We start from the raw sequence: 15,141 nt of genomic DNA, 5'->3' as shown, positions 1-15,141 counted from the left end.
AATGCTTTTCTCTTTATGAATTACTAAATGTTGATTGTCCTTTAAATTGCAAATTCAAGCATCACTTGATTAATTCTCAATGTTTTGACCCAGATTATTGACATAAAGCCTCTTGAACTTATTTTGAAATTTGGGACCGGGTTTCGTGGGAGAATTCATATAACCGAGGTGAATTTTATGTATTATTTTTGTTGATTTACCAAATTTCATGTTATTTCTTTTAACTGTCTGTTGTTGCTTTAATTTGAATTCAATTTTTGTATGAGTAGGTATTCGACAATAATCATGCTCCAGAGAATCCATTCAGTAAATTTAAAATTGGACAATTGCTTGATGCACGGATAGTTGCGAAGCTTGAGCAGTCAGGGAAGAGTGGAAAAGGGTATCAATGGGAGCTGTCGGTTAGACCCTCTCTGCTTACAGGTGCATTAGATATCTTTGCTTGAATTTAGTTTCCATTATATCTTGAATATGTAAATTATCTTCCTGCATCTTTTTACTAATTTTTTTTGTGATTTTCGTGTAATAATCATATCATTTCTTGTTAATACTCAACTCAATATTCACTTTTTCTATAAAAAACAATATTAAATAGTATAGTTTCACAATTTATTACAAAATACAAAAATGTAAAGCTTTTTAGCGTTGACCTATCATCTATCAAATTGACAATTATTGCTCTGATTATAAAACAAACAGAATGTCCACTGGACCCCACGCTTCCCCCCTCCACCAAACCAAAAAAAAAAAAAGAAAGAATCATTTTGTCTCTCCTTTTCTCTCATCAATTTTCGTTCTTATTGCAATCCACATCTTTTGGAATGTCTTGAACGATGATAAAATGCCAAGCAACTTATGGTGAAGGTTTACTGAGTGAATATCTGAATAACAATTTGTACTATGTAGCCAACATTTTGATTTATCTTCGTTCCCTTTTTTTTTTTTTTTGTAGAAACAATATTTTATGTGCCATTCAATGTAGTACCTGCTTCTCTTTTTAATTTGTCTTTGTTTACTTGTTATGTCATCTTCTTGGCAATTTTCAGATAATTATCATTCTGAGTTGGAAGAATTCTCTTTTGTAATTCTTACACAGGAGAATCAATGAAAATTCCCACTGCCGAGGAGTTCAATTTTTCAGTGGGCAGCATTGTCCGAGGTTATGTTGTTAAGGTGGATGGTGAGTGGGTCTGGTTAACCGTGTCTCGATCCGTCATGTCTCATATTTTTGTCCTTGATAGTTCTTGTGAACCTGGTGAGCTTCAAGAATTTCAGCAGCGGTACAGTGTGGGTCAAGCTGTCAAAGGCAAAATCATTAGCATAAATAAAGAGAAAAAGCTGTTGAGGTTAGCATCATGCCCATCTTCTTCTGTTTCTGGGTCATCGGTTGATCATGAAATTGTGAAGGTAGACATTCAAGAAAATAAAGTTTCTAATGTGGATTGTGCTGAGCACATTATACGAGGTGACATTGTTGGTGGTAAAGTCAAAAGAATCCTTCCTGGTGTTAGTGGGCTGCTTGTGCAGATTGGGCCTCATCTTTTTGGAAAGGCTCATTATACTGAACTTATAGATACATGGGTTCCTCAACCCCTATGTGGATATCATGAAGGACAATTTGTCAAATGTAAGATCCTGGAAATAACTCGTTCGTTGGAGGGAACTTTACATGTTGATCTGTCTCTACGTTCTTCATTACAAGACATCCAATCAGTTGATTCCACAGTGCTCGACAACAATCTGTAAGTGGCAAAGACTTTGCAGTATCATTATTCTGTCAGTTCATCATAAAAAAAATATTATATATAATTATGGTCACATATGCCCTTTTTGGTTCCAGCATAGTATTATTCAGGCTATTTGAAAATAGGAGGAATGACTTGGGGGCCAAATATGAGGTTAAAGCTGAACATGTGCGGATAAAACTAAAGACTGTTTGGTTGAAATGTCTTATCAGGATTTAAGAGGAATAAGTGAATTAAGGATTGTCTTCAGGTTTCCTAAAATCCCCAAAATATTCTTCCTTTGACATGCTTAGTCCTGGTTTGCAGAATAAAGCTGAATAAATGGCTTTTTTTTTTTTTTTTTTGTAGGGTTTTTGCTGTTTATTCATGAACCATTGAGGGCCATAATTGTTTATATGTAGCTAGAAGTTGCACTGAATACCATCATGTGATCATTTTGTATTCTGTTAAAAATGTGTGGCGGTAGGAAAAAAATACACGGGCTGAATGTTTTTCGTCTCAGAACCTATTTGGTATTAACATCACTATAAAAGATGTTCAGGCCCTTTTTTCTAGTGCAGTTTAGTCTGTCACAAATATATGGAATATGTTCTGTTTGTTATGGTATGGTCTTTATGTTTAATTTAGTATATTTTCCTGCCAGCTTATCTCCTTTGTGCATACTTTATTCGTCTTATTCAATATTTCGCGGACCTCTTTTGTTCTTCCTACCTGCTTATGAATGATGCTTCTGAGAACAAGATAAAAGCAGGCGACAGTGCATGGATAGAATGAGGGATTGAATCAATTATTAACTAATAAGTCCAGCCTTTGGGAATGATTATCTGAATTTGTAATTAGCAAATGAGGGGAATAAAATCAATCTAATGTGTCCTGTCAGAGTATAATTCTTGTTTATATCAGATCCATGCAATGTGTGCCTTTACCTGGATATATTTATTATAAAGAATCGTCTGGTCATATCAATACAATTGATGTATAAGCACATCATTACTTGGCACTTGTGTACACACATTGTATGTAATGTGTACAGTATATTTTTTGCAATTCTTCATTATATCTCTGCTTACCCTACCTGGATATTGGCACCATTTTAAAAGCAACTACAAAATTAGATGTGCTATTTGAGCTTCTTAAAAGATTTCAAATGCAGTCTAATACAGCAGTACTCGGTACGGTGCATTGGTATCGTTAATATTTTTCAAGCATCTAAGGATAAAAGAGGGACATGAAATTGTTAGAGTGGTCATATGGTACATGAATGTTATTAGTTAAGGTAGAAAGGGCATAAAAGAGGCCTCCTTGGTAAATACCTCTTCAGTAAAGCTTTGTTGCATGATTAATTATGAATTCTTTTTTGGTGGGAAGAAGTTTTTAAAAGGCTTATTATGCATTGTAGGAATACTCACATCCAGCGGTTTGAAAAGATTGAAGATCTTCATCCTAACATGGATGTGCAGGTAGTTCTTTTCTTTTTGTATTTCTTTTGTTTATTTGAAAACCACTTAGTGATATTAGGCAGTCAATTGTCATCAAGAAATGCCTATAATTGTCGAAATTATTTGTCATGACTGTTTATTTGCTTACTCTTATATTTGGAAGATGTACTTTGTGCATTAAATTATGAATTATTTTTGTCTTATGAGGTGCAACAAGGTGTGATTTATGTGGAACTTTGTTAGCTTTTAGCTTTTAAGGATTAGAACTTAGAAGTGAATCGTGCTTTTGTGGTAATCAAGGGCAACCATGGTACGTGCGCCAATCAACACTTGCTACAAACTGGTATTGGTGCTTTTACTGCAGTTATTTAAACGACATGATAGCCTTATAATGCATAGAGTGAACTCTGTGTTGTAGAGATTTCTCTTTAGTTTGAAGCGTTAATCCTTTCAATGCAAAATCAATGATGGTACTTCTCTTTCTTTTTTTTTTTTTTTTCTGGTAGAAGAGATCAGTGGGCAATGTACTAAGTAATGGTGGTAGCCAGGGATTTATATACTGTTAGTTTTGTTTGATAACACATACCATTTAGAGAAAAATGACACTGGTATGGCTTCAAGATGCTGGCTCTCACTTGAACTGGTCTGTATGATCTGCCTTGCTTGTGTATCAACAAATTTTTATAGACTCTACTTATTACTTTTTATTCTTGTTGATACTGATTGTCTTGGTTCATTTGGTACCGGAATCGTCCGAGTACCATAGCCTTCTGGGAATGACCGGTACATAAACCTTTGGGGGCAGTCCTCCCTCAAACACCCCAACCCCCAAACCTTTAGGCAGGATTTGAACCCAGGTTTCTTGGCACAGCCACCAGAAAGTTTGCTTGCCTGTATTGATGGGGGACCTTCCAATCATGGAACTTCTAAATTGAATATCTACATAGTTAAACATGATGTACGACATCTGAAATGCCTCAAAACTAAATTTGAAAAAGTTTTCTGGATTACCTTTTTTTGTATCAAGCATCACAAAATAGGCATTTCAGTGACTGGAAAGAATATTTTGATTTAGTTTGTGGTTTGGGAGCATCCAGATCTGTGTAAATTTCATTTGTCTGGTCTAGAAACATCCAAATTATTGATGGGCCTTATATGTTAAGGATCAACACTGTTGATCATTATTTAAAAAAAAAAAAAATCAGATGGTTCAGAACAAAAGTTGATGAACATCATAGCCCATATAAATTGAGAATCCTAGCTAGTGATCATAATCCATACATGTCTGATACATAGCAGGAACAAAAAGTTGAACCAACCTTGGTGCTTCTAAACCATAATTCAAAGAATTTTGCGTTACCAATACATTTTGCAGCTGTGCTGGTGGAAAGATGTGAAAGTTGGAGTAAGAAAAGAAGAAACTGACAGCTCTCATGGAGGACCCAACCAATCATGAGCCCATCATATCTTTTAAAGTTCAGGGAATCAGGGATAAAATAAATCATCTATGAATGGATTCTAGTATTGTCAATTTGGACACTGCTGGATCAACAGTTTCTCTTAAGCCCACAAATCTCCCCTTTGACTACTTTCTCACCTTCTCTTTCCAGTTTGAAGGTTATCAAGCAGATATTGTTGGGCATTGTTTTTATAACATCTAGGCATTTTTAGGTGTTGTTTGCTGTGTTTAATGGCATTCTTGTCAATTTAGATGTTTCATTGTTCATTTTACGCATAAGACGGAGCCTTCCATTATCAAAGATGGATTTTAACTCATCTCATGTATGTGTGCATGTGCAGGCATGCTTATACAAGCACAAACACCATGTTTATAGTTTCTATACATATGGTACATCAACATATATATGCATATACATGCACATATTTTGCATGCATCTTATATACACTAAGTATTTTTGTTGTGGATTCTTTGATAAATGAGCTATGGATGAGCAAAATTCATCGGAGTTGGATTATTCAGTTGATTCAAAATCTTTTCAAAGACCTAAACCTAAGCTGTAACCTTGAGCAAGTTGGATGATTGAGGAAGCTTAGCAATCTACCATAAAGCTAAATCCAAGGTTTTAAATCCCGTAGGATGAGGTTGTCTCGATTTTTTCATGAAACAGGATGCACCGCCATCCCGTCCTATCCTGACACTCGGGACAGAGGATATCCCAAGATGTCCCGATTGGGATGCTGGGACATTAGCGGGATACTATCCTGACACATAGGATGATACCTCGTCCTGGTGTCCTGCTAGGATCTGAATCCTTGGTTAGAACTAGAATGATATATCTTTGCTTGTTTCATTGAGGTGCATTAGAGTCTTTACTAATAGCAATATATCTTTAAAGCATTTTTCTATAGGCACTCTTACAAGGCTTTTACTCTGTAAGATTTGAGGCATTTTAAAATTTTGCTTGCCAGAAACAATAGAAAATCAAATATCACAAAACTAGTAACTAGTAAGAGGAACAAAATGGTGGTTGACTTTGTGCCAGGTTGGTTTTGTAGGACAGCCAACATTGACTATATGCCAGTAAATCTGTGCATACAAAGTCACATCAGAAAAAGCTTCAGTTTGATAAATCATGCAAATGTTATTGCAGAGAAATATGCAGAGGTTGCCTATTTAGATTTAAACAAGATATATAGTAGTTATGAAATTCCATTTTCAAGTTTATGGTAATTTCGGATTGGTTCTTAGACTGTATTATTGGTAGGCTTCTAAGCTCTATTTTAAGTAGGATTCATGTCCATGGGTTCTATTCTAAGTATTGGTTGGGTGGGGAATCTCTTCATATCACTAAGATTATGCTTTTAGGTAGTTTTGATACTTTTCTGTTGGGTTTTGAGGGAAATTCAAATTTTGCACTTCTTGGAAACCATTGATTTTCCTTTCTTTGGGGAAGGTCTTGACTATAGACAGTCTGCAAAAGGGGAGGTTCACTTCTTTAGGCAAAGAGATTTGATGGGAGAAATTAATGAGGTCATTGGTTTTTTTCTCTTGTGGTGCAATTTTGCAGTGGAGGTTGAGGCCTAAGTTTCCTTGCGGTGTAAGGGCACTAACTGTCTGCTACTTTCCTGCTCTTCTTCTTTTAAAGTTGTAAACTGTCTTTCTTCTAATCATGTTACGTTCTCTAGGTCTTTTGTGTCATATCAATATCAGTTATTCCAAGAGAATTTCAGCTAGTTCTTGATTTTGATTACAATAGCAGAAACATTTAACAACCAAGTTAGGCCCTAGATTAAACCCTAGGTTATATGATAGTCATCTACTCTTTTCTAGAACATTTACTTTCTAATTTGATTTTATTGAATATTGAGGTTTAAACCTAAAAATTCCAGCAAACACAGCCCGACATCCTAATGCCATATGGACCTCTTTTCTTCATTCCCCTAGGCTGTCCTATATCAGAGCACCACCTCTTTAAAAGTCCTTATATTAGAGTTATATGATCAAATCTTTAAGATCAATCAAATGAAATTTCAACAGATTTATTTTATCAAAAGAAAAGAAAAACAGATTTATTCTGAATATATTTTTGACCTATCCAAGGTAAAGTACATGACATTCTTAACCCAGGTTGAAGTAGTTTTTGAGAGATTAGCAGTGAGAGGCATGTCCCACCATAAGAATCAGCATCAAATGTGGATTTTTTGGAGTCAACAACTGCTTTGTCACTTCATAATATTCCATCTAGTAATCAGAAGACTAGCTTACCATAAGACATTCAGGCATTCTTGAAGCACCCATCCTAGTGAGAAGACACTAGTGCCACAGATGTAAGAGAAATATTCCAACCCATGGGAGTGCCAAGACACTGTACAGAAGGCAAATTGGCAACATTGCTTATGCTGGATTGCTTGTATGAGGAGCATACATGTTGATCTGGTGAGCCATCTTTAATCATGTACCACTTACAGGGTATCAGGAATTTTTTTGGTTGCCGCGGGTTGGACATGTTTAATCTAATTCTTTGAGTGAACGTTGACACAATATGTAGATGAAAGTAATCTCGAGTAATTATCTTTTTCTGTAATTGCTTTCTCCATAGTTGGATTCTTCCCTCTAGACTGTAACTTGTAACAGCAGTTGAAAACAACTATTGTTGATGGTCTTAGTATAAAGGATTTGAGATCACAGGTGGCTCTACTGCTTTGAATGTGCAGGGATATGTCAAGAATGTAACTTCAAAAGGATGTTTCATTATGCTGTCTCGAATGATTGATGCTAGAATCCTCCTATCAAACTTGTCTGATGGATACATTGAAAATCCTGAAAAAGAGTTTCCAGCTGGAAAGCTTGTACATGGCAGGTAATGTATCAAATTATCCACCATAATTTGATTAGGAGAGAGATTATCAGATGCTTCGAGGTAACAAAAGGTTTGTTCAGGGTTTTATCTGTGGATCCTGCATCGAAGAGAGTTGAGGTGACATTGAAGACGGAAATGAAGACCGAGGTAGCAAAATCCGATGCCAGTGTTTTTTGTAATCTACATGTCGGTGATGTTATTTCTGGCCAGATTAGACGGATTGAGCCATATGGCCTGTTTATAGCAATTGATAACACCAATGTGGTAAATGTCCTCTTACCTCGCCTCCAATAGGGAATTACTTTGCAATCAGTGATTTGATGTATTTTTCTTTGCACAGGTTGGTTTATGTCATAAATCTGAACTTTCAGATGAGCCCATCGATAACATTGAAACTAGATATAAAGCAGGTGATAGAGTTGTTGCAAAAGTTTTGAAGGTAAGTAGATTTTTTTTTTTTTTTTGTGTGTGTGTGTGTATCAACATTGGTAACCAGCATGCTTCCATCTCGTGAATGATCCCCCTTTCATTAGTTTTGAGGGCCTCATGATAATGTATCCCAACATATGCTCAGATGTGTTTTGTTCATCTGACTGGCTACCTGTGTGCTTACTTTCAATTTGCCAGGTTGATGAGGAAAGACATCGAATATCCCTTGGCATGAAGAAATCTTACATTGGAAATGCCAGCGATGCTCCTATCATCTCACGTCATGGTACAGCTGATGGCAGTTTTGATGGTATTTCTACTGTGGATGATACATTGCTTGCTTTGCAGCAGAATGATGACCTACCCCATGCTGAAAGGATGTTTGGGTGTGATAATGAGGCCTGTGCAGTTCTCGAACCAGCAGAAACAAGGGCTTCTGTTCTTCCTCTTCAGGTTGTTCTTGATGACTCAGATGGTTCTGATTTGGATAATGTAACTGTAAGCCAGGAAATTGTCAATTTGACCGATATGGCTGCAAAAAAGAGTGATAGACGCACGAAGAAAAAAGCCAAGGAGGAAAGGTCTGTTCTCATCTCTGTCATTTTTCAAGGCTGTGTAAGTCTTCACAATTTCCTCTCTGGACTTACATTTCCTTGTATTGCTATCATTTGCATAGGGAGCTAGAAATCAGTGCTTCTGAGGAGAGGAATCTACAGAAGGATATACCAAAGACAGCAGATGAATTTGAGAAATTGGTCAGAAGTTCTCCTAACAGTAGTTTTGTCTGGATAAAGTACATGGCTTTCATGTTATCTCTTGCAGATGTTGAAAAAGCACGCTCCATTGCAGAAAGGTATGCCTCTGGCAGTAAGATATTCACAGCCCTAAGTAAAAGATTGTTTGTGCATTGTTATCATTTTAGTTCTCACAAATGATAATGAAAAGGAAATCAGGTAATGGTATCATACTTTATTACTCTACCACATTCTGCACATTTAGTGGGGAATATCACTTAATGAAGGAGATTTACATTGAAACAAAAATGACAAACATACTTATGACGTACGGGTATTGTTGTGGTGTAGAAGGGAGGACATCATTAGTCCTCTATTGGTTGTGAGTTAAGGGAGACTCTGACCTATATAGGAAGGGACCATCCTTCCGACGTGAGGTGCCTTTTGAAGGGCAAAACCGTGAGACCCATGGGCCAGACTGGACAATACCTGATACCTTACATGTTGAGCCATGAGTCCTTGATCGCAATAGTGGCACACTAGGAAGGAGACCACCCTTGCAACTATGGGGCTCCTCCTGTCTGTACACCGGTCTCTGATAAAAATAAGGAGGGCACCTTCCGTCTATACACAGACTCTCCTTTGATTGGGGGGCTATGTTGTGATGTAGAAGGGAGGGCATCATTAGTCTTATATTGGTTGTGAGTCAAGGGGGATTCTAGCTTATATAGGAAGAGATGATCTTTTCCATGTGAGGCACCTTTTGAAGGACAACCGTGAGGCCTATGGGCTAGAGCGGACAATGCTTCATATGCAGAGCCATGAGTCATTGGTCGCAATAAGTATAATTTATTTGATCTCTTGAACGTTCTTTGTAGCCATTAATAACGTGATGTTGCTGTATCAAATTCTCATGCTTACTCGAAAATTTTAAAAAAAGAAAAGAAAATAAGAAAAAGAGAAAAAGAAAATGGTCTTGCATCTGTATCAGCAAAGAAAGCAGAGTATAATAAGCATGTAGAGTTTATAGAATATTGAAATTCGAGGAGATGAATCGTAGTGATTACTCCTGCCTTTGACTTAGGTTGCAAAACATGTTTATTAAATTAGCCAACTTGATGCCTCAACATGTATATTTTTTTTCTTGTTTAATTTAATATTTACCTCCTCCTTATTCTTCTTTGTTATGTTTTTGTTTTAAGGTAATACATTATTTTTGGAAAGGTGGAATAAGGGTGTGGTAGAGACATTTTATGACCTTAACCATCAGGCCTTGTCCCAACTGTAGGTAATGCTAGAATAAAATGAAAAAAATAAGATAAAATAAAATAAAATAATGCAGAATGGGCTATTTTGACATTTTTGATATGTTATGCTTTGTGAGTTGTAACAAATAAATCATGGCATTTTGGTTTCCCAAACATCCGATCACAATCCCAGCCTGTGGACTTCCCTCTCCTCTCCTCTCTTTTTACTTCTTTTTCCTTCTGTGCCCCAATCTTTGCCAGCTTTTTCCCTGCTTTCTTTCTTCCTTGATCATTGAAACCCACCTCATCTTTTTGTTTCATAACACCTGACCCCCAATGTGCTGCTTACAACCATCATGTCAAATCACTTTAGTTTTTTATAATGTTTGACCGAATATATCGCAGGTTCCAAAATTTTAGTTCATGGTTTTATCTCACAAATTACTTGGTCTGTTCATCATGTTTAGTTTGAGGTCTTGATCTTGCTATGGTGGTGATTATGCCATCTAGGAAGTTTTTGTTTTGAGAGAAAAAAAAAAAGAGTTTCAACTACCTAATAGATGTATTTTTGTTTTTCTTTTAGAAATACTGTAGGAAAGAAACCATCTGGTTTCTAATCCCATACCTCTCTCTGGTGCATTCAGTGAGGAAACCAAAGGACCCAAGTCCTGTTGACCAGACACCTGCATGCTCAGAGCCCACCAAATTTCTAGTCCATCTTTTTAACCATTCATCGTATTAACATGATTGCCTCTTTTAAGGAATCTTAAATCACTTCTTTCATCTAAACATAGAAATTTTTTTAGTTCAGAACTTCAGAGACTCCAGACCATCCTAGAATCATGTTGCTAAACCCAAAGCAAGCAATTCTGACCTTTTATATCTGGAAAATCACCCTTGCTCTCTTAATCATAGACTCTAGAAGGCAATGACTGGTTTTGGCTTATGGTTTTAAGCATATTGTTTAGCAATATGATCAAGAGAATTGATGGACCATGTGAAAAGAGTGGGAGAAGTGTAGACACGGGCAGTGGGAAGAAAGAGAGGATGAGAGGTGGGAGGGAGAGCAGAGGATGGAGAAGTGGTGGGCCATGGGAGTTGGTGGACGGAAGTTGGTGATGGGTAATGGGAGGATGAGGCTGGGAATATGGGAACCATAGGTGGTCTGAGATGGGAGGTGATGGATGGTTGGCAAAGTTTGTGGTGGTTGGAGTTAGGAGGAGGAGAGGTGGTATGGGTGGTGGGAGAAATAGATGGTGGGCCTTTGAGCAAAATGTTGAGAGGAAGAGGGCTTGTGGTGAGTGAAGGAAGAAGAGACTAGAGGAGGAGGAAAGTGAAGAGGTTTCTCATGAGGTTTTGTGTTTCATTGTGTAGGACAAGCCAACTTCTCATGAGCAGTAGGAATATCGTGAGATATTTGACTATTGAAAATGACCAAAGCTACCCCCTCCTTTTGAGCTTTAGGAGGGTATTTCTTGTTTTCCATTAGGATTGACCTGGTTGCTCCTTGAAAGAACTAGCATGCACACGCATATACATATACATACGTAAACATACATACAAATACACACACGGGGGAGCGAGAGAGAGAGATGGACTTGGCTATGCTCAAGTAGACCAATTAAAGGCTATGCTCAAGTAGACTAATTAAATTTAGTCAGATCTAGAATGGATAATAGGGGTCCTATATGAGACCCCCATCATCTGATCTAGACTCGGCCTGTTCTGAGTGGTGATCCACTTGAGTGTAGTCAAGTCTACCTCTCTCTCATTCTCTTTCCGTGCACCAACATGCACACACACACATATACATATACAAGGCATAGACATATGTGATATATGGATACATACAGACACTAACACACAGGCGTGCATAGGCGCGTGCACACACATAGTAGAGCTATTGTATGGCACCCAAAAAATAGCACTCATGAGGTTGGTCTTGGCCAGAAAATGAGGGCCTACACCAAGCGTTTGAATGTGATCCGCTGTCTCTAAATTGCTTACAATAAAAAGATTATACGAATATATACGTATGTGCATTCACTTGTATGCATAGCTTGTATGAAATTGTTTTGTTGTTTTAGAAGATTATGTTGAATTTGTACTGATTATAACACAAGATATTGACCTTAAAAAATGCATAAAAATGTTCACTCTGTCACATGCTGTAGTTCCTATGTCTATTATATCAGGGTCTTTCTGTTTCTTGACGAGTGATTTTATTTTTTGAAGGGCTCTGAGAACAATAAACATCAGAGAGGAAGGGGAAAAGCTTAATATTTGGGTCGCATGTTTTAATCTAGAGAATGAATATGGAAGTCCACCAGAGGTAAAATGGTGATCTTTTACAGTCTATGCTATCTTATGTTTGGAGGCACAAAGTAATACTGTGTCATAATCAGGAGGCTGTTAAGAAAACCTTCCAGAGAGCATTGCAGTATTGCGATCCCAAAAAATTGTATCTAGCTCTTCTGGGAATGTATGAAAGGACCGAACAACACAAACTAGCAGATGAGCTTCTGGAGAGAATGACCAAAAAGTTCAAAAACTCATGCAAGGTAAGTGATGGAATCTGTCCTTTGTGATCCCAAATGCAAACACCTCAGATCCCTTGTGGTATTGTAGGTTTGGCTACACTGTGTTCAAAGCTTCCTGAAGCAAGACAAGGATGGAATTCAATCTCTTGTAAACCGTGCTCTTCTGAGTCTGTCACGCAACAAGCATATTAAATTCATTTCACAGACTGCTATCCTAGAATTCAAGTTTGGTGTGCCTGATAGAGGACGATCTATGTTTGAAGGTATATTGCGAGAGTATCCCAAGAGAACAGATCTTTGGAGCATATACCTCGATCAAGTTAGTAGTCTCAGCCCCTCAAATATTCAGGATTCAAATGTTTGCCTTGTACTGGAGTTACCTTCCCTGATACATCTCCCTTTGGCAGGAAATTCGCCTGGGTGACGTGGAAGTGATACGTGCATTATTTGAGAGAGCAACATTTCTGAGTCTTCCACCAAAAAAAATGAAGGTGCGTGCCCCTTTGCAGAGCTATTGTGGACACATTCTGTGTCATTCTTTTATAGTGTCACACAATTAAGAAAATATCAGCTGTTTATACCCTCTTCCAACAAGAATATTGCAAATGTATGAGAAGCTTTTTAAAGGGTCATATGAATAACTGAAATCTTAAGCAGTACATGTTATCTGATGCACTAGATTGTCCTGGCATCAACCGGTGAAATGCTTTTTTTTGGATTTTCTGTTTTGACTTCTTTGTTCAGTTTGATGATTATGCTAGCATTATTCAGGGTATATGCCTCTTGTTTCTCCCCCTCTATGCTAAAAGCATTAAACAGAGAATTATTTGGGTGAGCCTTTCAGTTATATGCATTTGAACTTTCTTTATTGCATTCTTCTGATGTCTGAACTTTGAAACTATGGACTGGAACTACAATAAAAGGAGGGTCAAGTAATTTCTTCTGTGTAACTTTCTTTATTGCATTCTTCTGATGTGAACTTTCTTTGTCAGTAAGGCACTTAGAACTTTGTCAGTAAGGCACTGTTTTGTTGATTCACGTGGTTTGAGTGAGTTGTTCACGGTTCATTCTTTCCCAATGATTTCTTGCAGTAGGATGAATACCTCTGCATTTTTTTTAATTTATATTTTAAAATAAGAATTCGTATTTAATTTAAAATGAAAATTTATATTTATTTACTAAATCTATTAATAAAATAGTGTGGATTTAGATAATACACAGACATCTGAGAATAAAGTTAGAGGACGTGAATTAAGTGAACTAATCTTCATGAAGAAATTCTAATTCTGTTAAGGCCTTTCTGGAACTTCATGCCAAATCCGGCAGGAATGGCTGGAGAGAGAGTGCATGGAAGGAGGGAGGAGCAAGAGAGCAGGGAAGGGAGAATGGGTTAGCAGGGTAGCGGGGCGCAATCTTTGTGGGATCGTAAAATAAAAACACTGAAGATCTTAAGGGGCTTTTTTTCTTTTTTGATCCCACAGGAAGTGGGCCGCATGAGCCTCCACGATCTCTGTTCCTCCAGTACCGCTCCCTCTCTCCCTTCACCCAGCCCCAGCAGATCTAGCCAAAAAGGGCCTTGGGTTTATCTTGTGTGGTTCACAATTCGGTTGTGATTGGAGCATCAATTAAACTAAACCCTTGAGCTTGCGTTATCCTAGACAGTTGGTATGATTTCATATTATTATACTTGATTTTTCTAGTAGTCTTGAAATTGCAAAAATTGTATTGTCATCGCATAATTTTCTTGAGAATGCATTATCGTGGTTTCCTGGAGAACTTTTAGTGCACTGTCTTCAATATTCTTGCTAAATAATAAATAACAATATATAACATGGTCTTACTCTATATTTGCAGTTCTTGTTTAAGAAGTATCTGGAGTATGAGAAGGCTCATGGTGATGAAGACAGGATAGAGCACGTTAAAAAGAGAGCTTTGGAGTATGTGGAGAGCTCGCTTGCTTGAGCTGGAGTTATGGTGATAGAATATACTCGTTTCTCAAGCTGAAATCAGTTTAAAAAAATGAATTTGCGGCTAATCATCACGTGTGAGGCTATCTAGAATTTTGGGTCTCTAGAGTTGCTCATCATGTTAAAAATTCATTCAGACATCATCCAGGTAAGCATGTCTGAACCTAGGTTAGATTATCAAAGTTGAAAAGCAGGTGTCCTGATATGAGTGGTTGTAATGGCTGGTTTTTGCAAGCAGTAGTAAATTATGGAGCAGAGTTATTGTATTTTGAGTCGGGAAAGTAGCATATTTTTTTATTATTTATGATCGAATGTAACAAATCAATTGATGTACGTTTTTGTTATTTTTGTTATTTATGGTCTAATGTAACAAATCAATTGATACACTTATTCAAGTGGAAATTTTATGATAAAGGAAGTGCTATGCTCCGATGTAATTCGGACAAACTTGTACGCCTACCTAATGCTTAAAGTCAATTTCATCGTTGATATATATGTATATGGCATTTGTTATGGTGCTCTAACGGTAAAATCATCTTTTAACCCTCAGAAAATTTCTGGCCGTTCGATTCAACCTGGATCATTAAGATTCATCCACCGGCAATTTCCTGTTGCCAGTCATGTGCGTGGTTGGTATGGGTTTTTTTATAAAACTTTAGGGCTATTTTATGATGGCATAGATTGTATGGTGCTGTAATTTTTTTTACACTTTGGAGCC

At 37.2% G+C, this 15,141-nt stretch overlaps 1 protein-coding gene across 3 annotated transcripts in view; it reads left to right on the top strand.

The window, feature by feature from the left end:
• The window catches only part of LOC105054684 (rRNA biogenesis protein RRP5), a 46,737-nt gene extending 31,855 nt beyond the window's left edge, over positions 1-14,882 (top strand). Inside the window, exons 27-41 of one of the 3 annotated variants that reach the window (XM_019854325.3) lie at positions 94-168; positions 270-423; positions 1,097-1,742; positions 3,145-3,205; positions 7,361-7,506; positions 7,587-7,770; positions 7,847-7,945; positions 8,134-8,516; positions 8,612-8,788; positions 12,152-12,248; positions 12,322-12,477; positions 12,545-12,623; positions 12,720-12,775; positions 12,864-12,947; positions 14,311-14,639. In XM_019854325.3, the coding sequence (XP_019709884.1) occupies positions 94-168; positions 270-423; positions 1,097-1,742; positions 3,145-3,205; positions 7,361-7,506; positions 7,587-7,770; positions 7,847-7,945; positions 8,134-8,516; positions 8,612-8,788; positions 12,152-12,248; positions 12,322-12,477; positions 12,545-12,623; positions 12,720-12,775; positions 12,864-12,947; positions 14,311-14,418 (2,505 nt within the window). In that variant the 3' untranslated portion in view covers positions 14,419-14,639. Of the gene's footprint in view, positions 1-93; positions 169-269; positions 424-1,096; positions 1,743-3,144; positions 3,206-7,360; positions 7,507-7,586; positions 7,771-7,846; positions 7,946-8,133; positions 8,517-8,611; positions 8,789-12,151; positions 12,249-12,321; positions 12,478-12,544; positions 12,776-12,863; positions 12,948-14,310 lie in introns of all 3 variants that reach the window. The other 2 variants (XM_010936257.4, XM_010936260.4) reach the window with 2 other exon arrangements.
• The last annotated feature ends 259 nt before the right edge of the window (positions 14,883-15,141 follow it).

Source organism: Elaeis guineensis, chromosome 2 (genome assembly GCF_000442705.2).
Source record: "Elaeis guineensis isolate ETL-2024a chromosome 2, EG11, whole genome shotgun sequence".
NCBI classification, from domain to species: Eukaryota; Viridiplantae; Streptophyta; class Magnoliopsida; order Arecales; family Arecaceae; genus Elaeis; species Elaeis guineensis.
The sequence above is the reverse complement of the archived record's forward strand: the minus strand, read 5'-3'. Positions and strand labels throughout refer to the sequence as shown.